We start from the raw sequence: 23,931 nt of genomic DNA, 5'->3' as shown, positions 1-23,931 counted from the left end.
TGTTTGGTGCAGAGCAGCAGGAAGATGAGCCAGGGTCGTGGTACCGGCAGGCAGCGATTCGGTGCCTCGGATCGCACGCTCGTTGGTGCGCTCGCTCAAGGGGCTGCTGCGGCTGGGCCAGCGCAGAGAGAGGGTAGGGGCGAGGGCATCAACGGCCGGCTGCTGCTGCTGCTGCTGCTGCTGCTGGCTGCTGGCGTGTGCTGCTGCTGCTGCTGCTGCTGGATCGGCCCGGCCGCTTTGGCCGACGACCAACCAGCGACGAGCACGTCGGGACCAGCAGATAGACGATGGCCGCCGCCCTGCTCAGCCGACCTGCCTAGCCTGACTCGACGGGATCGACGCAGCCACACCAGATCGAGGAGGCGCAGAGGGCCGACGTGCAGCGCCCAACGCACGCCAATCAGCGGCCGGCATTTGGACGCGGTCGAATTCCCCGAGTGGGGGCCCATTTGAAACTGTCTCCCGTTCGGAAAAGCAGAGACTACAAGCCGGGCCTGTCCTATTTGCAGCACTGCAGGTATTGTATTGGATCGCGGAAGACGGCTGAAGTGCGAGATTAGCCTCTCTGGCAGGAAGGAAAAAAACTTCGGGAGTGGGTTGGCCCTCGTCGCTGCCCGGCCGGGGGAAGAAAGCTCATCCCAAGGCAGGCAGTCAGGCAGGCAGGCCTGCAGGAAGGTTGAGCCAGGCTGAAAAAAAATTTGAGCCTGCGTCTGCGTGGAGGTGATAGGGCGATCGAGGACATGGCGAGCACCAGAGCAGAGGCAGGTCCAGAGGCAACGGCGGCGACGACGACGACGGCGGTCAGGAAGAGAGAGCGACGGAGCGTGCGTGGTGCCCCGGAGGCAGCCCCGACGACCTGGGCGTCTGCGGCCCTCGCCGTCGGGTGTCGCTCGCTCGCTCGCTCGCTCCTTCCTTTCCTTCCTTCCTCTTCCTCCTCCTCCCTCCTTCTCTCTTCTCCTCTCTCTCTTCCTTCTTTCTCTCTCTCCTCTCTAGCGTGCAACACCGCAAGTCTGGAGGGAGGCAAGATCGAACAACCCGCAGCATCACACTCGAACCTGCAACCAATCCCCCTGCAATCGACGAATCGCCCTAGAGCTCATCGACCCAACCGCTCCGCGAAAACCAAGCCACAGCGCATTTCGTCGTCGTCGACGCTTCGCCTCTGTAGCCACTCTCATTCGAGGGCTCACGTTGAAGACAACCCCTGCGACCTCGTCGAGACCGTCGTCCAGGCAACTCTATCCCTCCCCCGGCGCCTTTTGACAGCCTCCGTCCGCCTCGCACGCCATCCCCTTAGAACCGTTCAATACCCCCTTTCCCAACCTCTCTTTCCCTCCCAGTCAAAAAGCACCGAGCAAGATGGCTTCCTCGACCTCTGTGACCACCCCTTCATTGGGCGCTGGTCAGCTCCCCCCCGCCGCCGATGGCCAGGTCACCCTGTACCCGCCAGCCACCAGCCCTCCCCTCGGCCGCGAGGACAGCACCGAGATGGTCCTCGAGCTCGTCGACGGCACCGCCTACCGCGGCATCAGCTTTGGCGCCGAGGGAAAGAGCATCTCGGGAGAATGCGTCTTCCAGACCGGTGAGTGGCTGCGCTCCGAGCGCCGCCGCCGCCGCCCGACCGCGTTCGCCTTCGATAGCGCGGCCCGGCTGACTGTCATGAGTTGCTCCTTTGCTCCAACACGACGTCCGTTGCCATGTCGCCCCCTCGTCCCTTGTGCTGTCTGATCTTCGCCCCGCCCCGCCCCGCCTCGCCTCGCCTTGCCCCGCCCACCTCTCGTTCGACGCCCGCCAGGCATGGTCGGCTATGTCGAGTCGCTGACCGACCCGTCGTACGAGGGCCAGATCCTTGTCCTCACCTTCCCCCTGGCCGGCAACTACGGTGTCCCCTCGCGCGAGGAGGCGAGCAAGAGCATCCAGAACCTGCTCGCCTCGCCGTTCGAGTCGAGCCGCATCCACGTCGCCGGCCTGGTGGTGGCCTACTACAGCCACGACTTCAGCCACTACCTCGCCAACTCGAGCCTGGGCGACTGGCTCAAGGAGAACGGCGTCCCTGCCATCTACGGCATCGACACCCGCGCCCTGACCAAGCGCATCCGCACCAAGGGCAGCATGCTCGGAAAGCTGCTCGCCCCCAAGCCTGGCGCTGGCAAGATCGACGCGTCCGCCGCCGCCGCCGCATCGTGGCGCGAGTCCTTCGCCGATCTGCCCTACGCCGACCCCAACCTCACCAACCTGGTGGCCAAGGTGTCGAGCACCCGCCCGCAGCTCTACACGCCCGCCAACACCTCGCCCGGAGAGTCGCTGGGCAAGTTCGAGGCGCCGCTGATGCACCCCTCGGGACGGCCCATCCGCATCCTCGCCCTCGACGTCGGCATGAAGTACAACCAGATCCGCTGCTTCACGTCGCGCGGCGTCGAGCTCAAGGTGGTGCCGTGGGACCACGACTTCCTTGACCCGCGCGTCGAGTCGGAGCCCTACGACGGCCTCTTCATCTCCAACGGCCCCGGCGACCCGACCTCGTGCGGCCCCACGATCGCGCGCATCGCCCGCCTGCTGCAGCTGCGTGGCAACGACATGATCCCCATCTTCGGCATCTGCCTCGGCCACCAGCTGCTCGCCCTCGCCTCGGGCGCGCAGACCGAGAAGCTCAAGTTCGGCAACCGCGGCCACAACATCCCGTGTACCGACCAGATCAGCGGACGCTGCTACATTACGTCGCAGAACCACGGCTACGCCGTTAATGCCTCGACGCTGCAGCCGGGCTGGCACGAGCTGTTTGTCAACGCCAACGACGGCACCAACGAGGGCATCTACAGCTCCCAGGGCCCGCACTTCAGCGTCCAGTTCCACCCGGAGAGCACGCCCGGCCCGCGCGACACCGAGTACCTCTTTGACGTCTTTATCCGCAGCGTCGTCGACTGCGCCGCCGTCAAGGCCGCCCCTTCGCCGACCCCGGACGCGCTGCTGCCCCCCGTCGCCTTCCCCGGCGGCATCCACGCCGAGCACGCCGCCGCCAACCCGCGCGTCCACGTGCGCAAGGTGCTCGTCCTCGGCTCCGGCGGTCTCAGCATCGGCCAGGCGGGCGAGTTTGACTACTCGGGCTCGCAGGCCATCAAGGCGCTCAAGGAGGAGGGCATCTACACGGTGCTGATCAACCCCAACATCGCCACCATCCAGACGTCGTCGGGCCTGGCGGACAAGGTCTACTTTGTGCCCGTCACGCCCGAGTTTGTCCTCAACGTCATCCGCCACGAGCGTCCGGACGGCATCTACTGCACGTTCGGTGGCCAGACGGCGCTCAACGTCGGCATCAAGATAAAGGAGGACCTCAAGGCCATGGGCGTCCGCATCCTCGGCACGCCGATCGAGACCATCATCACCACCGAGGACCGCGACCTCTTTGCCCGCGCGATGGAGGAGATTGGCGAGCGCTGCGCGCCCTCGGCCGCCGCCAACAACTGGGACGAGGCGCTGGCCGCCTCGCGCACGATTGGCTTCCCCGTCATTGTGCGCGCCGCCTTTGCCCTCGGCGGCCTCGGCTCCGGCTTCGCCTCGAACGAGGACGAGCTGCGCAAGCTGTGCGCCGCCGCCTTTGCCAACTCGCCCCAGGTCCTCGTCGAAAAGTCGATGAAGGGCTGGAAGGAGGTCGAGTACGAGGTGGTGCGCGACTGCCGCAACAACTGCATCACGGTGTGCAACATGGAGAACTTTGACCCGCTCGGCATCCACACGGGCGACTCGATCGTCATTGCGCCCTCGCAGACGCTGTCCGACGACGACTACAACATGCTCAGGACGACGGCGGTCAACGTCATCCGCCACCTCGGCGTCGTCGGCGAGTGCAACATCCAGTACGCCCTCAACCCGCACAGCCGCGAGTACTGCATCATCGAGGTCAACGCCCGTCTGTCGCGCTCGTCGGCGCTGGCGTCCAAGGCCACCGGTTACCCGCTCGCCTTTATCGCCGCCAAGCTCGGCCTCAACATCCCGCTCAACGAGATCCGCAACTCGGTCACGCGCGAGACGTCGGCATGCTTCGAGCCCTCGCTCGACTACGTCGTCACCAAGTTCCCGCGCTGGGACCTGCGCAAGTTTGTCCGCGTCAGCTCCAAGCTCGGCAGCAGCATGAAGAGCGTCGGAGAGGTCATGAGCATCGGCAGGACGTTTGAGGAGAGCATGCAGAAGGCCATCCGCTCCATCGACTACCAGTTCGACGGCTTCGGCCGCAACGACTACGCAAAGGACTCGGACATTGACGAGGAGCTCGTCAACCCCACCGACCGCCGAATGTTTGCCATCGCCAACGCCTTTGCCAAGGGCTACACCGTCGACAAGGTCCACGACATGAGCAAGATCGACCGCTGGTTCCTCACCAAGCTCGAGGGCCTGATCAAGGCGGCCAACGTCTTCTCGACCTTCAGCGCCGCCCAGCTGCCGCCCAGCGTGCTGCGCCAGGCCAAGCAGCTCGGCTTCTCGGACCGCCAGCTGGCCAAGTGCCTCAACAGCACCGAGCTCGCCGTCCGCCGCCTCCGCCAGGAGCACGCCATCATGCCGTTTGTCAAGCAGATCGACACGGTCGCCGCCGAGTTCCCGGCCTACACCAACTACCTCTACACGACCTACAACGCCGTCGAGCACGACGTCAGCTTCGGCGACCGCGGCATCATGGTCATTGGCTCCGGCGTCTACCGCATCGGCTCATCGGTCGAGTTCGACTGGTGCGCCGTCCGCGCCATCCGCACGCTGCGCCAGCGCGGCTTCAAGACGATCATGATCAACTACAACCCCGAGACGGTGTCGACCGACTACGACGAGGCGGATCGCCTCTACTTCGAGAACATCTCGCTCGAGACGGTGCTGGACATCTACGACCTCGAGCAGTCGAACGGCGTCATCATCTCGATGGGCGGCCAGACGCCCAACAACATCGCGCTGCCCCTCTACCGCCAGGGCGTCAAGGTGCTCGGCACGTCGCCCGAGATGATCGACATGGCCGAGAACCGGTACAAGTTCTCGCGCATGCTCGACAAGATCGGCGTCGACCAGCCGCTGTGGAAGGAGCTCACCAGCTTCGAGGAGGCCCACGAGGCGTGCGCCCGCTTCGGCTACCCCGTGCTGGTCCGCCCCTCGTACGTCCTCAGCGGCGCCGCCATGAACGTCGTCTACTCGCCCGAGGACCTCAGCAGCTACCTGTCGCAGGCCACCGCCGTCAACCGCGAGCATCCCGTCGTCATCACAAAGTACCTCGAGGGCGCCAAGGAGATCGAGATGGACGCCGTCGCAAAGGACGGCAAGATGATGATGCACTACATCTCCGAGCACGTCGAAAACGCCGGCGTCCACTCGGGAGACGCGACGCTGATCCTGCCCCCGCAAGACCTCGACCCCGAGACGATCCGCCGCATCGAGGTGGCCACATCGCAGATTGCCGCCTCGCTCCACGTCACCGGCCCGTTCAACATCCAGTTTATCGCCAAGAACAACGAGATCAAGGTCATCGAGTGCAACGTCCGCGCCGCCCGCTCGTTCCCCTTTGTCTCCAAGGTGACGGGCGTCGACGCCATCCAGATGGCCACCGAGGTCATGCTCGACCTCCCCGTCGAGGCCTACCCCAAGGTGTCGCTGCCCAAGGACTACGTCGGCGTCAAGGTGCCCCAGTTCAGCTTCAGCCGGCTGGCGGGCGCCGACCCGATCCTCGGCGTCGAGATGGCCTCGACCGGCGAGGTGGCCTGCTTCGGTCGCGACAAGTACGAGGCCTACCTCAAGGCCATGATCGCCTCGGGCATCCGCCTGCCCACCAAGAACGTCTTGCTCAGCATCGGCTCGTTTAGCGAGAAGCAGGAGCTGCTGCAGACGGTTCGCACGCTCCACCAGCTCGGCTTCACCCTCTACGGCTCTTCGGGCTCGGCCGACTTCTACTCGGAGCAGGGCATCCCCGTCATTCACCTCGAGGCGCTGCCCGAGGACGACGAGAGCAAGTTCGAGGAGAGCTCCAAGTCGGCCTACTCGCTGCTGACCCACCTCACCTCGGGCATGTCGTCGCTCTTCATCTCGCTGCCCAGCAAGAACAAGTACCGCCGACCGCTGTCGTACACCTCGATGGGCTACCGCGCCAGGCGCCTGGCCATCGACCGCTCGATCCCGCTCATCACCAACGTCAAGAACGCCAAGCTGTTTGTCGAGGCCCTCGCCCGGCACCGCCGCAGGTCGACGTCCGGCTTCGAGCTGTCGAGCGTCGACTACAAGACGAGCCACTCGACCTACACCTTCCCCGGCCTCATCAACGTCCAGGCGTTCCTGCCGAGCATCGCTGATCCGGCCGTAGGCGCGCGCGAGCTGGCCGAGCTGACCAAGGCCTCGATTGCCGGAGGCTTCACCACGGTCCAGGTGCTGCCTGTCGGCCTCTCCACCAGCATCGTCGACTCGGCCTCGCTCGCCACTGCCGAGGGCAAGATCGAGGGCGCCGCCCACTGCGACGTCTCGCTCGGCGTCTCGGCCACCGCCGCCAACGTCGACCAGGTCGAGGACCTCTCGGAGCGCACCCGCTCCCTGCTCGTCTCGTTCAACGGCCTTGGCCCCAACGTCAGCAAGGCGGCCGCCGTCGCCTCGCACTTTGCCTCGTGGCCCGCCGACACGCCGATCGTCACCGACGCCCGCAACACGGACCTGGCTTCGCTGCTGCTGCTGGCCAGCCTGCACAGCCGCAGCATCCACGTCACCAACGTCCTCTCGCGCGACGACATCCAGCTGATCGCGCTCAGCAAGGCCAAGGGACTCAAGGTCACCTGCGACGTCACCGTCTACGCCCTGTTCTTCACCACCGAGATGTTCCCCCAGGCCACCTGCCTGCCCTCGGCCGACGACGCCAAGGCGCTGTGGGAGCACCTCGAGGACATTGACGTCTTCTCGATCGGCAGCACGCCGTACCAGCTGGCCACTGAGCTTGGCCACACCGCTTCGCCCATGTCGGGTGTCGAGGAGGCGCTGCTGCTGCTGCTCGACGCGGTCAACGAGCGCAGGCTCACCGTCGACGACATCCTCCACCGCCTCTACACCAACCCGCGCGAGATCTTCGGCATCCAGGCGCAGCCCGACACCCAGGTCGAGGTCGACATCGACCGCCCCAGCGCGTTCGCCAAGCGCGACTACTGGTCGCCCCTCGAGGCGCGCGCCACGGTCGGATCGGTGCACCGCGTCATCTACAAGGGCAAGACGGTGCTCATCGACGGCGAGGTGCTGTCCAACACCACCCTCGGCCGCAACGTGAGCGGCCTCGCCTCGACGGCGGTCGCAAAGCAGGCCAAAGTGGCTTCGGCCGCTCGCCGCGTCTCGTTCTCCAACGAGGGCCGTCTCACCAGCGGCGGCGCCTTCTCGGGCTTCGACTCGCCCTCCTCGCCTCCGCCGCTGGCGCTGTCGATGGGGTCGTCGGCCAAGTCGCCCGTCCTCGGCGCCACCGACGTCCAGCAGCCGCGCGGCAGCATCATGTCGACCCTCCTGTCTGAGCAGCAGCAGCAGCAGCAGGCTCAGCAGCTGGGCCAGGCGGTGGTGCCTTCGATGTCGTCGGCACTGACTGCCATCGCGCCCGTGCCGTCGATCCGCTCGGCCATCTACCACCCGACGTTCTCGCGCCGACACATCCTCAGCGTCAGCCAGTTTAGCCGCGAGGACCTGCACGCGCTCTTCACCCTGGCCGGCGAGATGCGCGTTGCCGTCGAGCGTCAGGGCTCGGTCGACCTGCTCAAGGGCCGCGTGCTGGCGACGCTCTTCTACGAGGAGTCGACGCGCACCTCGTGCTCGTTTGAGGCGGCCATGCTGCGCCTCGGCGGACAGGTGGTCAAGGTGCAGCCCGAGAAGTCGTCGGTGACCAAGGGCGAGACGATCCCGGACACGGTCCGCACGCTCGGCTGCTACGCCGACGCCGTCGTGATGCGCCACCCGACGGCGGGCAGCGTGCACCTGGCGGCCAAGTTCTCGCCGGTGCCCGTCATCTCGGGCGGCGAGTCGTCGATTGAGCACCCGACGCAGGCGCTGCTCGACGTGTTTGCCATCCGCGAGGAGATGGGCACCGTGGCCGGCCTCACCATCACCATGATCGGAGACCTCAAGCACGGCCGCACCGTGCACAGCCTGGTGCAGCTGCTGTGCCTGTACGGCGTGACGGTCTACTACGTCAGCCCCGACTCGCTGCGCATGCCCGACGGCGTCAAGGCGCAGGTGGCGCAGCGCGGCATCCAGCAGTACGAGTCGACGCAGCTGACCGACGACATCCTGTCCAAGACCGACGTCCTCTACGTGACGCGCGTCCAGCGCGAGCGCTTTGCCGATCTGGCCGACTACGAGGCGGTCAAGGACAGCTACGTCGTCGACAACGCCGCCCTGTCCAAGTGCAAGCCGTCGACGATTGTGCTTCACCCGCTGCCCAAAAACAACGAGCTGGCCGACGACCTCGAGTTTAACCCGCGCGCCGCCTGGTGGCGCCAGGTCAAGTACGGCCTCTACTTGCGAAGTGAGTCGCCGAGTCGCCTGACCGCCTCCTCGCCGTCGTCGCTTGCCACACGGGCGTCCAGACACGAACGACAGCGACTGACTTTGGCCCACGGCCTTTTGCCCCTCTGTCCTCCCGCGCGCACAGTGGCCCTGCTCGCCATGGTCCTCAACACTGGCCGTGCCTGAGTCGGCACTGCCGGCACACCCTCAACCTCCTCGTCAAAATCCTCGCCGTGGCGTTCCGTCTCTTTGCTGTAAAACTGTTATCTCGCGTAGAAATTGCGTGCTTCCGTGTTGACCCCGTTCGACTCCTGCTCGAGCGCGTGTCTGACGTGGGGCCCCTCGGAGCGCAGCGAGCGTCTGCGTCGTCGCTGTCGTCGTCGAAGTGGTCGCCGTTGCCGTTGCTGGCGTTACCGTCGCCGTGGCTGGTTCCGTTGAGCATCGCATCGCATCGTCTGCATCGTATGCACCGTCATCCATCTCCGTCTGTATTTGTACCCCTCCTCATCGTCGTTGTCGTCCTCTTTGTATGCCCGTCGCACGCTGCATTTCTTTTGCTGCTGGAATTTCCAAGTCGTTGGCAGCGCAGTCGGTCGATGTCGGTGTGGCCTGTGATGCCATCTTCTTTGATTGTCCGGCCTCTCTCTGCCTCTGCCTCGCTGTCCTCCTTGCACTGGACGAGGTCGCAGCGAGGCCGCGCCCGCCTGGCTTGCAGCTAGCTAGGCGGAGTGTCGAGGGCGAGGGCAAGGATGTCGGTTCCGACCCTGGCCTCTCATCTGACTTCGACAGACGATCGTGCCGCGTGCGTGCGTGCGTGGCGAGGGGCCTGGGCTGGCCCGACCGCAGGCGAAATTCCGAAGGGCAGGGCAGGGCAGGGCAGGGCAGGGCAGGGCAGGGCCAGGGAAGGGTCGCTCGCATGCGTCATGATGGCCAGGCAGCCGCTGCTCTGTGCCTTTGAAAGAGCGACACGGGGGGGCGGCGCAAGCGAGCGAGCAGACAGGCAGGCAGGCGAAAACGAGAAGAAGCAAGCGGCCCAGCAGCCAACCCAGCCAATCCAGCCGGCCCCCATTTCCATCCACGACACACTCACCTTTGCTGGTTTGCCATCCGACCACCATCCCGCTCCTGCCTCTGCGGCCTTCCGTCCTCTTTTCACTTCACAACCTTATTACGCAGCTCGCAAAGTCCATCCTGGCCTGCGCTGCGGATACACGCCGAGCCTACAGAGCATCAAAGCCGGCAGCCAACCTAGCCCCACTCACTCGCCCGCAGACATGGCCCCCGCCTCCAAGTCCGGCGGCTCGGCCACTGGTCCCTCGACCCGCAATGGCGGCGGCAGGTACGCCTCAAAGACGGCGTTCGAGGCGCTTGCCGTCGAGGAGATCGAGAGCGACGAAGAGTCCGAAGTCGAGCCCGAGCCCGTCGTCGAGGCGCCCAAGCCGGCGCCCGTCACCAGGACGGCCCAGAAAAAGGCGGCCAAGGCGGCCCAGCTCGCCAAAAAGCAGTCCAAATCCGCCATCAAGTCCCAGAGCCAGTCTCCGGCCAGCACGCCGGAGCAGGGCAGCCCCAAGCTCGGAGACGACGGCCCAGCTCCGGCCGCCGCCGCACCCGCCCCGGCTAGCAATGGCATCGCCGCCAGCTCCTCGAACAGTGTCAACGGCGCCCAGATCGCTAAATCCGCACCCTCGGCGTCGTCGCCAAGCACCGCTGTGCCCACACCGCCCGCCCCCTTCGCTCCCGAGGCTCCCAAGGTCGCCGATGTCAAGCCTGTCGCACAAGCATCGGCACCGACCCCAGCCCCCGCACCAGCAGCGTCGACTCCGTCTTCGGCCACACAGTCAGCCCCCAAGACGACGTTCGAGGTCAACGGCCAGTCCGCTCCCGTCTCGGTCAGCTCCGGCCGCTCCTCGACCACGCCCGCCAAGCGCTCGGACGCTTCGTCCAAGGTCGGCGGGTCCAAGGCCGAGGGTGACAAGGCCGCTGCCGACGCTGCCGCCGCCAAGGCGGCCAAATGGAAGAAGATCTGGGAGCGCACGCTCTTCACGTTTGTCATGATCTTCGGTTTCATCGGCCTGCTGCTCCTCGGCCACCCTTACATGATCCTGCTGGTGCTCGTCTCGCAGACGCTCGTCTACCGCGAGATTGTCGCGCTGTTCAACATCCCCGGCCGACCCTCGGTCACGGGTCGCGGCGGCGGAGGTCGGTCGAGCCGGATGTCTTCGGCGCCCACCAGCGCCGCCACGAGCGAGGTCGAGGACAACGAAGAGGAGCGCTTCGCCCGCAAGGCCGAGGGCCGGCGGCAGGAGCTGTGGAGCAAGACGCTCAGCTGGTACTTCTTCGCCGTCTGCAACTACTTCCTCTACGGCGAGTCGATCATCTACTACTTCAAGCACATTGTCTTTGTCGACGCCTACTTTATCCCCTTTGCGCGCCACCACCGCTTCCTCTCGTTTATGCTCTACGTCTTTGGCTTCATGGCGTTTGTCTCGAACCTGAGCCGCCCCAACCTCAAGCACCAGTTCGGCCTCTTCTGCTGGGTCCACATGTCGCTGCTCCTCATCGTCTTCTCGAGCCACTTTATCGTCAACAACATCCTCGAGGGCCTCATCTGGTTCTGGGTGCCCGCCAGCCTCGTCATCTGCAACGACGTCTTTGCCTACGTCTGCGGCATGACGTTTGGCAAGACGCCCCTCATCAGCCTCAGCCCCAAGAAGACGGTCGAGGGCTTTGTCGGCGCCTTTGTCATCACCGAGTTCTTTGCCTACGGCTGGGCCACCCTCTTCCAGAGGTACAACTACATGGTGAGTGACGTCGTCGCCTTGTCTCTGTCACTGCTTCGCCGAAGCCGACCCAGCGCTGACTAGCTGCCTTTTCTGTGCGATTTTCCCTCCCGCCCCGGCCTGCAGATCTGCCCGGCCGTCAGCCTGGGCATGAACGCCTTCAAGGAGATCCGCTGCGACGTCAACCCCGTCTTTTTCTGGCACTATCTGCCGCTGCCGCCCGCCGTGTCGGCGGCCGTGTCGTCGGTGGCGGGTCAGCGCATCGTCTCGCTGCCCTGGACGCCGTTCCAGCTGCACGCGCTGGTGATGGCGGCGTTTGCCAGCCTGGTGGCGCCGTTTGGCGGCTTCTTTGCCAGCGGCTTCAAGCGGGCGTTCAACATCAAGGACTTTGGCGACAGCATCCCGGGCCATGGCGGTCTGACGGATCGCTTCGACTGCCAGTTCCTCATGGGCCTGTTTTCTTACGTCTACTACTCGTCGCTCATCCGCGAGCACCACGTCACCGTCGGGTCGGTGCTGCAGACGATCGTGACGCAGCTCACTCTCGAAGAGTCCAAGGAGCTCTACCACGAGATCGGAAGGTTCCTCGTCGGCCAGGGACAGCTCGCGCGCGCTTGAGCCGGTCTCGCCCGGCGTCGCCGTCTTCCTCGCGAGCCTCCTACCTTGCGGTTGCATTGCCATCCCGCACCTCTTCCCCAATCTCGATCCGTCCTCTTTTGCCCCGACGGCGAGGCACCTGTAACAACTCCCATCGTCTTGTTCTCCGGGCGCACCGGGGAAGCGTCATACCGATCTGAAATCCTACCTTGCGTACGACCGGCGCTGTAGCGGCGTGCTCACCAGGTGTTCCGGCACGCATCCCAAGCCTGAGCAGCCCAGCCATGGTCGCCGTCGTCGTCGCCGTCGCCGTGGTGCTTGCACGGCGGAATCCCGAAGCCGATCCGCGTTGAGAGAGCCCGTTGTGTGTCTGTGCAAGAGCGTCTTGTTAATGGCGCGTGATGCCGGCCACGCCAGCTTGGCGCAACCGGGCGGTGCCGTGTAGCTGCGCGCGTCTGTCTTGAGCTTGCTTGTGAGGTGGCAAACCTGCCCCGCGGGTGCCGCCTGTTGGCAGGCGTGGAGTTTTGGTACGTGCGGATTCTTCATCCTTCTGTGCAGCGGACGCGGGCAGGCGGGCAGGCATGGTCAGGCATACGATAGGGCGGGCAGGCAGGCAAAGCTGGCTCAGGTAGGCTGTCGGGCGGGCAGGGGGCGGTGTCGCAGGTTTATGCATCCAAACGCATGCACCTTGCTGATCTCCTTGCTCGGGTGCGCAAGCAAGCGTGCGTGCGTGCGTGCGTGCGTGCGGTTGGTTAGGTTGGGGGCCTCTGCCGATTCGAGGCTTGGGCTGCCAGGCTAGGCCTACCTGCTGCCACCCCTTCCAGCGTGGTTGCTGTTCGACGCCTCTGCTTGCGGCCAGCCATCAGCACCGACACGGATATTGATCCCGATGGCCCTCATGGCAGGCTAGGGGATGAATCCACGGTGGCTGGTGGGTGGCTGAGTGCGCCGAACAAGCAAGCAAGGCAGAGAGAGAAGGCCCGTCGTGGTGGACCCTGGCCCTGCCTGCCTGCCTGTCCTCCTCTTCGGTTTCCAGCCCGACGCAGCACCAACCGACCGCCAGCTGCTGCTTATCGATACGATTGCTTATCCGCCGCCTCTGCTGCCTTCGCTTCTGCGCGCCATCCGAGGCACATGCACACCATACAACGGGCAGAGAGGCCAGAGCTAGCTGTAGGCCTAGCCTAGGAGGGTACGGTGGCGGACGCCGACGTCGGGAGCAGCCGTACGCACCCACGCACGTCGTCGCCCTCGGTCCGCGCCGCGCCCTTCGATCGATGATGATGCCTGCCTCACGCCCCGCGCCCCTGAAATCGTCCTTGCCCGGCCGGCCTCGCCCCTGCCTCTTTGTAGAACGGCAGGCAAGAAGGTGGGCGCGCTACGAGTACGTTGCGTTTGGAGCGCCGCCCCCTCTCGCGGCCCGTACGCCTAGGCCGTCTTGGCGGGGCCGGCGAGACAAAGGTCATGCGCTCCTTGTCCCACGTCGCGGCGGTGGCCGCCGGGCCTTTGAGACAGACAAGCTGCTTGCCTGTTAAACCTGCCAGCCAGCCGGTTTTGGCGCGGCGCGGCGCCCAGCCTGGACCCCCTCCCAAGGCATCGTATCGTCGGCCATGCTTGCCTGCCTTGCTTGCCTGCTTGCTCGGCCGTAGCCCGGCAGGGAGTCAACATGCAGCGCGCAGCGTAGCAACCATTGCGTCACATCCTCGCCCCTCGTCGATGTACATACACCCACCGACCCACGCCGGGACGGGTTACGATAGTCGCCGGCCGAGCAGAAGCAGTTACAAATGCACGGAAAGGAGCAGGCCACGGGAGCGCCAGGCGGCGTCGACATCGGAGCTCGTTTGCGGCCGCCGAAAACCCGTACGTGCGCCGACGGGCCTGGCCTGGCCTCGTCCGGCCTCGTCTTTGGCTTGGTCTGGCTCAGCTTGCTTGTCTGCTGGTGCCGTATACGCGGCAGCATCACGGCAGAATGCCTCTTGTGCCAGCGAGCGAGCAGGCCGCAGGCTCTTTCCTTGGGCGGGCAACCACGAGATGCGATGATTGGATCGGAAGAGGTCCGACGGCCCAAGGCTGCTTGCTTGCTTGCTGCTGCTGCTGCTGCTGCTGCTGCTGCTGCTGCTTCGAGTTGTGCTTGCTTGTGATGATGGGCGAAGCGAGCGCCCACAATCACAATTTAGGTGCAAGCCGGTTGCGACGCCGCCCGCCCCTGCCCTTTTCAAAAGGCAAAAAAAAAGAGCAACACCAGGTCGAGTGCGCGCGCGTGCACCCCGTACATCGTTCCAGAAGGATCCTCGGCGTCGCCCGCGAGTCATGCAGTTGCGAGCCACCGAGCCAAGGGGCCGCCTGCAGGTGGGCCTGGCCTGGCCTGGCCTATCCGTAGCAGCCCAGTCAGGGGGAAAGGGCTCAAGCTCACACACAGGTAGAGTACGCCCGCCCCTCTCGGAGTGGCCGGTCAAAAATGGGCCAGCCAAGGCAGACAGGCAGGCAGGCGAGCAGGCAGACACACACGCTGAAGGCTGAGCCAAGCCAGCCGACAAGCCAGCCAACAAGGCAGCGCAACGGACCTGCGGCGTCCTTTCCCGCCAGCTGAATGTAGGCCATGCCAGGCCAGGCTAGGGCCAGGCCATCCAAGCTGCGCCAGAGTACGTATCGGCCTGTCCCGCCGAGCCACAGGTGCGTGCGTCGAGCCACCGCCGTACATACGTGCTTTTGCGTCAGGCTAGCTCGCGCGCCACCAACCTGCCGGATGCCCCTGACACGCCGCCGTCCCACTTTTTTTTTCGGTGAGGGTCGCCCGCCCTGCCCCCCCCTGGCCCGCGCAGCTGCCTCCCTGGCTGGCTTTCCGCCCCGCCCTATATATCCCCTGGACCGGCCGTCCAACCCACCTCTCCGCCCCCTCCCCTCTACCCTGCCACCTCACACCACGTCCACCGAGATCCCGTCTCTCACCAACACGTCCAGCATCACCACCAACACCCCTACCAGCTCTTAGCCCTAACCGTGAGTCGAGCCACGCCGCGCGTGCCCCGCAACGCCGGACGCGTCGTCCCCGGACGATTTTGTCGCTCGACGAGCCTGCGCCACGGACAGCCGCTCCCGTCACGGCGCCGCCGTCGACGCCCCTCACAGCACATGTCGACTGACCGCCTTGTACCGTCTCCCGCCTTGCCGCTCTGTCGCTTCCACAGTCAATCGTCATGTCCGCCCCCGCTGAGACTGCCCCCGTCGTCGTCGACGAGACCAAGGTCGAGGAGCCCGTCGTTGCCGCTCCCGCCGAGACCAAGGTCGAGGAGACCACCGAGGCCCCCGCCGCTACCGTGAGTTGCAGTCTGCTGCTGCCTGCCCTGAGCTCGCTCCGTTCTGGACACACGCGCTGATTCGCTGATTTTTACCGTGAACTCTCCGTCGCCACTCCACCCGCAGGCCGAGGCTCCTGCTGCCACCGAGGCTCCCGCCGCTGCCGAGCCCGTCGCCGAGACCAAGGCTGAGGAGGCCACCCCCGTCGCCGCTGCCGAGACGTGAGTGTTCGTTGAGGCAAGGTACGCTTGAGGGCAACGTGAGATTGCAGTCACACTGACGCGATATCTCCTTTGTTGCTTGTCTTGGCTCATCTGCAGTGAGGCCGAGCCTGTCGCTGCCGCCACCGCCGCCGCCCCTGCCACTGAGGAGACCACCGAGGAGGCCGCCAAGGAGGAGGTGACCACCCCCAAGAAGGAGAAGCGCCAGTCGCTCTTCGGCAAGGTCATCGGCCTCTTCAAGGAGAAGACGTAAGTGTGGCGCCGCAGCACGTAACACCGACGCACCGCGGGCGATCTTCGTCTCGGTCTCACAGACGGCTAAAGGCAACCCCACCTCACCCCCCTGCCCACTTCCGTCCATCACCAACAGCGCCAAGAAGGAGAAGGCTCCCAAGGAGGAGGCCGCTGCCCCCGTCGCCGAGACCACTGAGGCTGCTGAGGTCACTGAGGCTAAGGCCGAGGAGACCCCTGCCGTCGCCGAGGAGTCCCCCAAGGTCGAGGAGGCCCCTGCCGCTGCCGCTGCCGCCCCGGCTGAGGCCGCCGCCGAGCCCGTCGAGGCTCCCGCCGTCATCGAGGCCGCCCCTATCACTGAGGAGGCCGTCAAGATCGACGAGGCCGCCAAGAAGCAGGACTCTCCCACTCCCACTCCTGCGCAGCGCGAGAAGCTCGGCCGCCGCCTGAGCGGACGCGTCGGCGCCCTCTTCCACAAGAAGAAGTCGGACGAGGCCAAGCCCGCCGCCGCTGCTGAGGAGGACAAGCAGGAGGAGACCGCCACCGAGGCCGCCCCCGCTGCCGAGGAGAAGGCCGCCGAGACCGAGGAGACGAAGGCCGAGGAGGAGGCCAAGCCCGCTGCCCCTGCCCCCGTCGTTGCCGCCGTCCCCGCTGCCGCACCAGAGGCCTCGGCGCCCGTTGCCGCCGCCGCCTAAGCGGAGACCGAGGTCCGACCTGTCGACTCGACTCTTCGATCCCGATCGCGATCCGATTGCATCCTAACGACGACAACCCAGCAGCTTTTCACGACGATTCCTTCACGGTCATCCAGCAGCCAGCAACCTCGCATAATATTCCCCGCGCCTTTGGCACCACCGCTATTCCACCTCGCCGCCGACATGCGCGCAACCATATACGGCTCAAAGAATACCCCATTCTTGTCGCTGCCCCCCTTCGGTCAGCCGGCATCGCCTTCTCCGATTTCGCCAGTCCATAGAGATGACTAGGTCTGCGCCCGTGCCGTCAAAGCGCGCGAAAGCCGCATCGCTTTGCACGCGCCGGCACAGCCCTGGCCAGTCAGCCCCACCCTCTCACCTTCCACGTCGCATATATCCCTCCTGCCCTCGCTTTCGTCGTCTAGGCCACACGTCAGGCTCCACCACGGCCGACACGCGCCTCACCTCGTGTCGGTGTCGGATCGCCTTGACGGTCTGGAGGCAGCGCGGCGCCCTGAACCAGGCACGGTTCTCGGGAGCCCTTGTTGGCTCTCTATCTCACCTTCTCGCGTTGGTGGTCAAACCTTTTTGTCCTTCTCGTAATACCCGGCTTCCCCTCGCGTCTTTCCCGACCCATCGAAAACCGTGCCGTCGTTCCCTACTCCTCCTCCCTCTCTCGCTCTCTGTCCCCATCCGTTTCCCCTCCAAGCCTTCTTATCTTATCCCCCGCGTTACCCTGCCCACCTCACGTTGATCCTCTCGACCCGAGCGCATCGCATGACCTTGACGACCCTTTGTGCCTGGCGTTCTTTTTGAACGCGTCTGTTCGATATCATCGTCGCTGGCCCGAAGCAGCCGCTGTCTCCGAGCCGCTCCAGGCTTCAAGGCCCCTCGAGCGATCGGCGATCAGGCAGGCAGGCAGGCAGGCAGGCAGGCAGGCAGGCAGGCAGGCAGGCAGGCAGGCAGGCAGGCAGGCAGGCAGGCAGGCAGGCAGGCAGACCCACGGGCAGGCAGGCAGACCCACGGGCAACCATGCACGCACGCAGGCATCTATCTAGCCTCTCCCTCTCGACGCACGCTCATCACAGAGGCAGTACGCGCATCCAAGATGGGGTGGGTTAGCGTGGTGCTCTTCCTTGCTTCGTCGGGCGACGTTGAGAGTACAGTTGTGAAGCGCGAGCGAGCGAGTATGACGAGACGGAACGCGGGGTGGGCAAGGGGGCAGAAGAGAGTGGGATACGAGAAGAGAAGAGAAGAAAACCAAAAGCGGGGAGAGAGGGCATGCCGTCGATGGTTCGATGACAGTGTCGCCGTTGAGGTCGTTGCTGTTGTCGCGAATCGATGACCATGATGGTGAAGGTGAAGGTGAGGGACACCGACGACGGCGACGGCGAGAGAGGCGGCCAATGGCGGCCGCGAGCGAGGTAGAGCCAAAAGGAAAAGGTATGGCGGATGGAAGAGGGGGAAAGGGGTCAGGGCGAACGGCAAATGGTATCTAAGAAGTACAGGTCGATGTGACTTTGGTGAAGGGCGATGCGGGTGACGGTGGCGAGCAGTGGAGGCAAGAAGGCAGAGAGGGCTGACGGAATCGGGCGGGCAGGAAGGCAGGAACGCGGTTGAGCGGCGACGGGGTGGGAAAGCAGAGAGCCGGGGCATGATCAGGAGCCGGCCTCGGCTGGCGGCAGCTGGAGCTCGCCGATGTCCTTCAACCCCTCGGACGCCCGTCGCTTCTTGCTGCCTTCGCCGCCGAGCTGGCCGAGCGCCGACGTGTTCTGGCCGGGCGCCTGGTTGGTAGGCTCCACTAGTGGTGTGTAGCTGAACCACGTCGAATCGGCCGGGCTGGGCATCTCGATGCCGCCGCCGCCACCGCTCGTAAAGGGGCTGCTGGACGTCGTCGTGCCGAAATCGCTCGGCGCAGATGGCGTCTGTCCGCTCGTGCCGCTGCCTGACGCCCCCGAGCCGCCGCCTGGTTGCCCTGGCATTGGCGTGCCCCCAAAGGACCCATAGGGCGACCCGGCACCGAAGCCCGCAAACTGGCCAAGGCTGCTGGTGCTGCCATTGCCTCCCCCGGTGGCGCTGCCGCTGTTGTTGCTCGACTGGTTCTGCAGCAGCGTGTATGCGCCCGGGATGCTGCCGCCAAAGGGATGAGGCGCGTTTTGGAAGTCGAAGGGCGATCCCATGCCCATGCCCTGCTGGCCGCCGAGCCCGAGGTCGCCGCCGTTGCTGCTGACCAATCCGGCGAACCCTTCAAAGAGGGCCGAATAGTCGGCACTGTCGAGTGGGCCAAAGTCGCCCATGCCAGATTGCTGATTCGAACTCGATGCGGGGAAGGGCATCGACTGGGGCCCGCCGAGGTGTGCAACACTCTGGGCCGCGCCAAGGGGCTGCTCGGCACTGAAAAAGCCCAGCCCGGAGAAATCGGCTCCAGACATGGCGGGCAGCTGAGAGGGTGCGCCAGACATCATGTCTGCGCCGACATTTTGGCCCCCGCCGCCTTCCTGCTTGAGCTGGAGATTGGGTTGGGTGTCGTTGCCGGTGCCAGCCGTGCCCAACATACCGCCCTGCGATGGTTGTGCCATGGGCATCTGCGGCGCATCTGACGAGACGTTGCCGACACCATTGCCGTTGTTGAAATTGCCACCACCGCTGTTGGCGCCCGTAGGATCGGAGCCGATGCCTTGGTTGCTGCCGTAGACTAGTCCCTCGCCGAATCCGAAGTTGCCATACGAGTTCTTGAGATGCCCGGACGGCGTCGAGTTAAGCCCAAGGCCAAGCGGCGACGTGCGGTGGCTGTGATTCTGGTGCGTGTGAGAGTTCTGGATCATGTAGGGCGGGTTGGGCGTATGGCCAGCCGCAGAGCCGCCGAACTTGGCGCTGACGGTCCGTACGGGCGATCCGTGGATGCTGCTAGGACCGGCGCTTGCGGCGCGGCTGTGGCTGTTGTTGTTCTTGACGACGTTTGCGACGCGCCCCGTCTTCCATGCCTCCTGGGCCTCGGCGCTCAGCGTCCACCAGCTACCCTTGCCCGCCGCGCTGCTGGGCCTCGGCACCTTTATGAAGAGGTTGCCCTTGATCGAGAGAGTCGACTTGATGCGGTTCTTGACGCGAGCCTCCCAGTCCTTGCCAAAGGCCCACTCGCGGATCTCTGGAAACTTGGCGCACATGCCCTCGAAGAGATCCTGGATGACCAGTCGGCCGCTCTCGCTCTCGGCGATGGTCTGGCAGATCATCTCGCTCCAGTTGAGGCGCTTGCCCGTGATGGCGCTGGCGGCGACGCGCGAGTTTCCGCCGGGCGTCGAGGTGCCCGTCCCGGGTAGCCGTCGAGGCGTGGCTCCGGGCGAGGATGCGGCACTGTTGGGCATGCTCATCGAGTACTCGGAGAGGGCGGAGCTGAGCGCGTGCGGGTTGAGATGGGCGGGAAGGGCGGCGGCGCCCCCTGTGGCGGCGAACTGAGAGAGCTGCGCGTTGGCGTATGCCAAGGCCGAGGCTGTATACGCGCCCGAAGGAGACCCGGGCGCCGTCATCGACTGGCCGGCATTGGGCTGCGACATGTGCGGTGGTCGATTGGAGCCCAGAGCCGGGCTGTTGGCCCCGGACCCAGGAAAGGACATGGTGGTGTTCATGTCCATAGCTCTAGCACCCCCTGTGCCAGAGATCGCCGCTGGTTGCGAAAGTGACAAAATCTTTGCCGGCGCGCGCGCGCGGGTGGAAGAAGGCGGGGCAGAGGGGGGTTTGCGGAGCAAAGGATCGGATGCGTTCCGATGGGGCGTGGCGGTGCTCGATCGAGACCCGCCAGTCGAGGTCCGGCGAAATGAGGATTTAGGGAGCTTCGGCGCAGCCGGATAGGCTCAAGGTTGGTGCAAAATGGAACGGCGCGCCGAAGAAGGGCTTTCCTGGCTGCAGCGGTCTTTCGAAAGCCGGTTGAGATCCGACTGGTGAAGGGATGGAGGCTCGATCCAAGCGCGGTAGGAATCACAAGGAGGCGAGCGGGCGACAGGTGACCAGATGCGGGTGTCGCCTCGATGTGTCGCAAGCCCACAGATCAGCCGGAGGGATGTGGCGCGTCGTGTCAAGAAGCGATGCGGCGTTCAATCGACGCGGGCGCTGAGCGGTGTCGGTGTCGTGGAGCTGCGATCTTTGGCGGACTAAGCGGGATCTGCGTACGAGTGGCTAGCTGGATGTGTCTGGACTCGGGGAACGTGGCGCTAGCGGGGGGCACGGCTGCTGGAGACGAGTGGTGCAGCCAGCGGGCGGCAGAGATGTGCGCGTCAAAGAGGGCCCGCCTGGTCAGGGATGGTGATCGTTGTTGCGGACGGATGCCACGTTGCTTTGGGGGCCGTGGGCAAGGATGCGGCCGTGGCCGTCTATCGGGCTGCGAGCGGGTGGCGACGAGTCGGTAGTCGACGGGAAAAGGCGACCGGCGCAAAAGTGCGGTGGCGGATGGGGTGGCGCGGGTACCAAAGGAAAGGAAGGACCTTGGCCGCGGTGTGCCAGCCAGGCTCAAGAGGGTGTTGGTTGAAGGCGAAAGACGAGCGAGGGGATGGTTGGGTTGATTGGCTGGTTGGCTGGTTGGTAAGTTGGTTGGTTGGTTGGTTGGTGGTGGTCGAATGGCGGTGGTCGATTGGCGGGATGGGGTTGGTTGATTGAGGCGCGGAGAGGGAGCGACGACAGAGAGGATCCGGATGTAGGCAGGATGCGGCAGACGCCAGAGCGTGACGACGACGTCAAGCAGAGAGAAGCCGTGCGGCGCGCGGCCCAAAGGCAGGCAGGCCAGAGGCAGGCTGCTTGCTTGCTGCTTTCAAGCGCGGAGGGGCCGAGGCCGGGTCAGGCCACAGGCTGGCCGGCCTGGCGCGGCGAGCAAAGGGCTCCGCCTGGCCTGGCCTGGCCTGGCCACGCCCGTAGCCTGGCTGTTTAAGCGGCGACGGCGGCCGGCGTGGCTAGGCCAAGCGGGAGCCTACGTACAGTCAGGCCCCTCGCAGCCTCAGTCCCAGCCAGCCCCAGGCCTCACCTCGGCAGCAGAGGAGCGGGCCGACGCGCCCTTGGCCTGGCCCGGCCTCTGGACCACCCGCCCTGCCTGCCTGCCTCTTTGGCTCGCGCTGCGCCAAAGTCCGATCGGCCAGCCTCCCCGATCTGTCCCCTTCGCTCGCCCTGGAGGCTGTGGTGCCGCCCCACCAGAATGCTTTCGCCGTCCCTCACAAAGTCGTGGGCAGGGGGGTAATGATGTGAACGTGTACGGTGCACATCGAGATGGTTGCCGCGACTCGGCTGCTTCGGATTACATAGCTGGCATTGCGGGGTGGGTGGGTGAGCAGGCAGCGTCCGAACGCCTGAGCGTCTGCCTCTCTTTGCCATGCTTGCTTGCTTGCTGCTGAGCTGGCCGGGCTGCCTGCCTGTGACCCTGCACCTTTACCCACCTTGCGTGCTTTTGGGCTGCTCCACATGAGACGTGGGGCAAGGTGGGGGGCCCTACACAAAAGCGGGGTCGAAAGCCATCGCAACGGAGCAGGGCCAAGCGATCGGTCCCAACGACCAGGCTAGGGGTCCCCGCCAGGCCCCCTGGCCGTTTCCAAGCACCCGCCAAGAAGAGAGCTGGTCGGTGCCTACAGGCAGGCCTCTTGGTTGGCCTGGGTCGCACTCCAACGCCGCCGTCGACAACAAGCAAGGTGGGCCCCTTTCTAGCCCCTCGCTCAGTCGATACACATACGCACACACACAGAACAAGGATCGTGTGCAATGGTCCAGAGTTGCGTCCGGGGCCGTACATCTCGTCTGCCTGCCTCTCTGAGAGACGCCATGGTCGTGATCCAGGCCAGGCCGATGGACACAGCATCATCGCGTGGCCAGGCCATCAAAACCGCCCGCGGGCTGCCGCCAACCCGCTGCCGCCTCCGCAGGGGCCGGATCTCGGCGACTTTTGTCAAAGGGGCGGGTGAACCCTGCCTGGCTCACATTGCGCTCGGGCCGGGCAATGGGCCGCCTCGCCCCCGCTGGGCCTCACACAGATTGCTCAAGAGTGTCGGGTGGTGGCATGTCGAATCCTCTCCCTTCCTCGTAACTCGTCGACAGCCGCGAATGACAAGGTCAACGTCCGTTCAAAGCGCCCGCTTGTGGGCGCAGAACCAGGCGACGCGCTCAATCAGAGCGGTACAGGTCGCCGTGTCGAGCCTCTCGCCCACCGGCGGGACGTGGAGGAACATGACATCCGTCTTCTTCCTCCCGCTCGATGCCGCCGCCCGCTCCGCCTCGCACAGCGAGGCGTACAGGATGAATTCGCACAGGTACAGGCCGGCATCCGTCGACGGCTTCACATCCTGGTCCAGACGTAGGACAGGCAGGGCCAGAGTCGGAAGCGATGGGAGGTCAGCGTTGATCGTCAAGGCAGGTGACGCTGCTCTGCTGGCAGGGCTCCACCACGCCCACACTCACTTCAAAGCCCTGCTGCTTGAGCCATGCCACGAGGCCGTCGACGTCGACCGGAGTCTTTTGCACCTCGTCGAACTGCTCGTAACCCCGTCCGAACCCTCTGACCTTGCCGTCCCTTGCCGAAAGCGAGGAAGAGATGGCCTTTTCGGTCTCCTGAGGCGCAACGTCCTCTGCGCGGCCGGCGACACCGTCCACGAGCGGCGGAAGACAGTCGCCAGCGTCGGGGAGGTGGTAGCCCGTCTTGTGGGCCAGACTCTCGCACTCCAACCCACCTCGAGCGCCCACGCCCACGTGGAGGATGACATCCCAGGCCTCGCCTTGGCCCTGGGGCGGCTCGATGGCATAGCCCTCGGGGTAAGGCTTGCCCTCTTCGCCCGCGAGACCCGAAGCAGAATCGCAGCGTGCGTCGAACCAGAGCTTGGCATCGGGCGAGTAAGGCGCAGAGGCACCGTGGAGTCGGGGTAGCGTGTCGAGGACATGTCCATAGTGGACCGGAAGCTGAATGCATTGGATATGCGCCTGCGCCTGCGCCTGCTGAGGCTCACCCACGTTCGATGTCGAGCTTTGGCGAGGCGTTGCAGTCGCCAGTCCGGACGGCGATGAAGGAGGCTGAGATAGGTCGAGACGTCGATTGTGCAGGGGCTTGACGGCTAGCCAGGATGGGTTGTTGACCACCGACCGGAACGGCTGCGTATGACGGGAACAGGGAGACGCGGCAGGAGAACGAGCCTGTCAGAGTCAGTCTTCCTGACCCCAGACGGCTTCCGCCCTTCTACGGCAGGCAAAGGGGATGCAAGCTTACCCCGTATCCAGTGACGAGCACCTTGATTTCCTTTGCCGGCGTGGGTGCCATCGTGATCGTCGATGAGGCTGTCGTGGTACTTTGCTCTGCAGCGGAATGGTGGCAAGGGGAGATAAAAGAAGCCCGCTAGGGTATTGCCGACCGGGCGCCCTTTTATCTGGACGTGGCGGCTGTAACGGCGCGTCCGTGCCACCGGCGGTCGACAGTAGTCTGGCAGGGCGAATTCATCTTGGCATTAAGATTGTGGGCCGACAATGGTCTACCGACGGCGTCGGTAGACCAACTCTGTTGCGAGCCGTGCAGACCGGTGGCACGCCTACATACGGTACCGGTGGCAGCAGTCAAGAAGGTGATTCGGTGAGCAAGGCACGCGGCTGCTTTCGGCTGGCGTC

At 65.2% G+C, this 23,931-nt stretch overlaps 5 protein-coding genes across 5 annotated transcripts; 3 read left to right on the top strand and 2 right to left on the bottom strand.

The window, feature by feature from the left end:
- Positions 1–1,359: 1,359 nt before the first annotated feature.
- On the top strand, positions 1,360–8,676 carry PFL1_02607 (uncharacterized protein; the record flags this gene model as incomplete). The annotated part of the gene is made up of 3 exons (XM_007880123.1): positions 1,360–1,582; positions 1,796–8,509; positions 8,636–8,676. 3 exons carry the CDS (start codon positions 1,360–1,362, stop codon positions 8,674–8,676), a joined length of 6,978 nt encoding a protein of 2,325 aa, XP_007878314.1.
- A 1,088-nt stretch (positions 8,677–9,764) lies between these two features.
- Positions 9,765–11,888, top strand: PFL1_02606 (uncharacterized protein; the record flags this gene model as incomplete). Its single annotated transcript, XM_007880122.1, has 2 exons — positions 9,765–11,291; positions 11,397–11,888. 2 exons carry the CDS (start codon positions 9,765–9,767, stop codon positions 11,886–11,888), a joined length of 2,019 nt encoding a protein of 672 aa, XP_007878313.1.
- A 3,179-nt stretch (positions 11,889–15,067) lies between these two features.
- On the top strand, positions 15,068–16,314 carry PFL1_02605 (uncharacterized protein; the record flags this gene model as incomplete). The annotated part of the gene is made up of 4 exons (XM_007880121.1): positions 15,068–15,187; positions 15,294–15,388; positions 15,488–15,637; positions 15,759–16,314. The coding sequence occupies 4 exons, from the start codon at positions 15,068–15,070 to the stop codon at positions 16,312–16,314; spliced, it is 921 nt and encodes a 306-aa protein (XP_007878312.1).
- A 1,658-nt stretch (positions 16,315–17,972) lies between these two features.
- On the bottom strand, positions 17,973–19,943 carry PFL1_02604 (uncharacterized protein; the record flags this gene model as incomplete). Its single annotated transcript, XM_007880120.1, has 1 exon — positions 17,973–19,943. One exon carries the CDS (start codon positions 19,941–19,943, stop codon positions 17,973–17,975), a length of 1,971 nt encoding a protein of 656 aa, XP_007878311.1.
- A 2,463-nt stretch (positions 19,944–22,406) lies between these two features.
- PFL1_02603 (uncharacterized protein) lies at positions 22,407–23,590 on the bottom strand (the record flags this gene model as incomplete). Its single annotated transcript, XM_007880119.1, has 3 exons — positions 22,407–22,625; positions 22,741–23,424; positions 23,540–23,590. The coding sequence occupies 3 exons, from the start codon at positions 23,588–23,590 to the stop codon at positions 22,407–22,409; spliced, it is 954 nt and encodes a 317-aa protein (XP_007878310.1).
- Positions 23,591–23,931: the final 341 nt, after the last annotated feature.

The sequence above is a fragment of the Pseudozyma flocculosa genome (genome assembly GCF_000417875.1).
Source record: "Pseudozyma flocculosa PF-1 unplaced genomic scaffold scaffold00007, whole genome shotgun sequence".
Taxonomy (NCBI): domain Eukaryota; kingdom Fungi; phylum Basidiomycota; class Ustilaginomycetes; order Ustilaginales; family Ustilaginaceae; genus Pseudozyma; species Pseudozyma flocculosa.
Note: the sequence above shows the minus strand (reverse complement) of the source record. Positions and strands in the feature narration are given on the sequence as shown.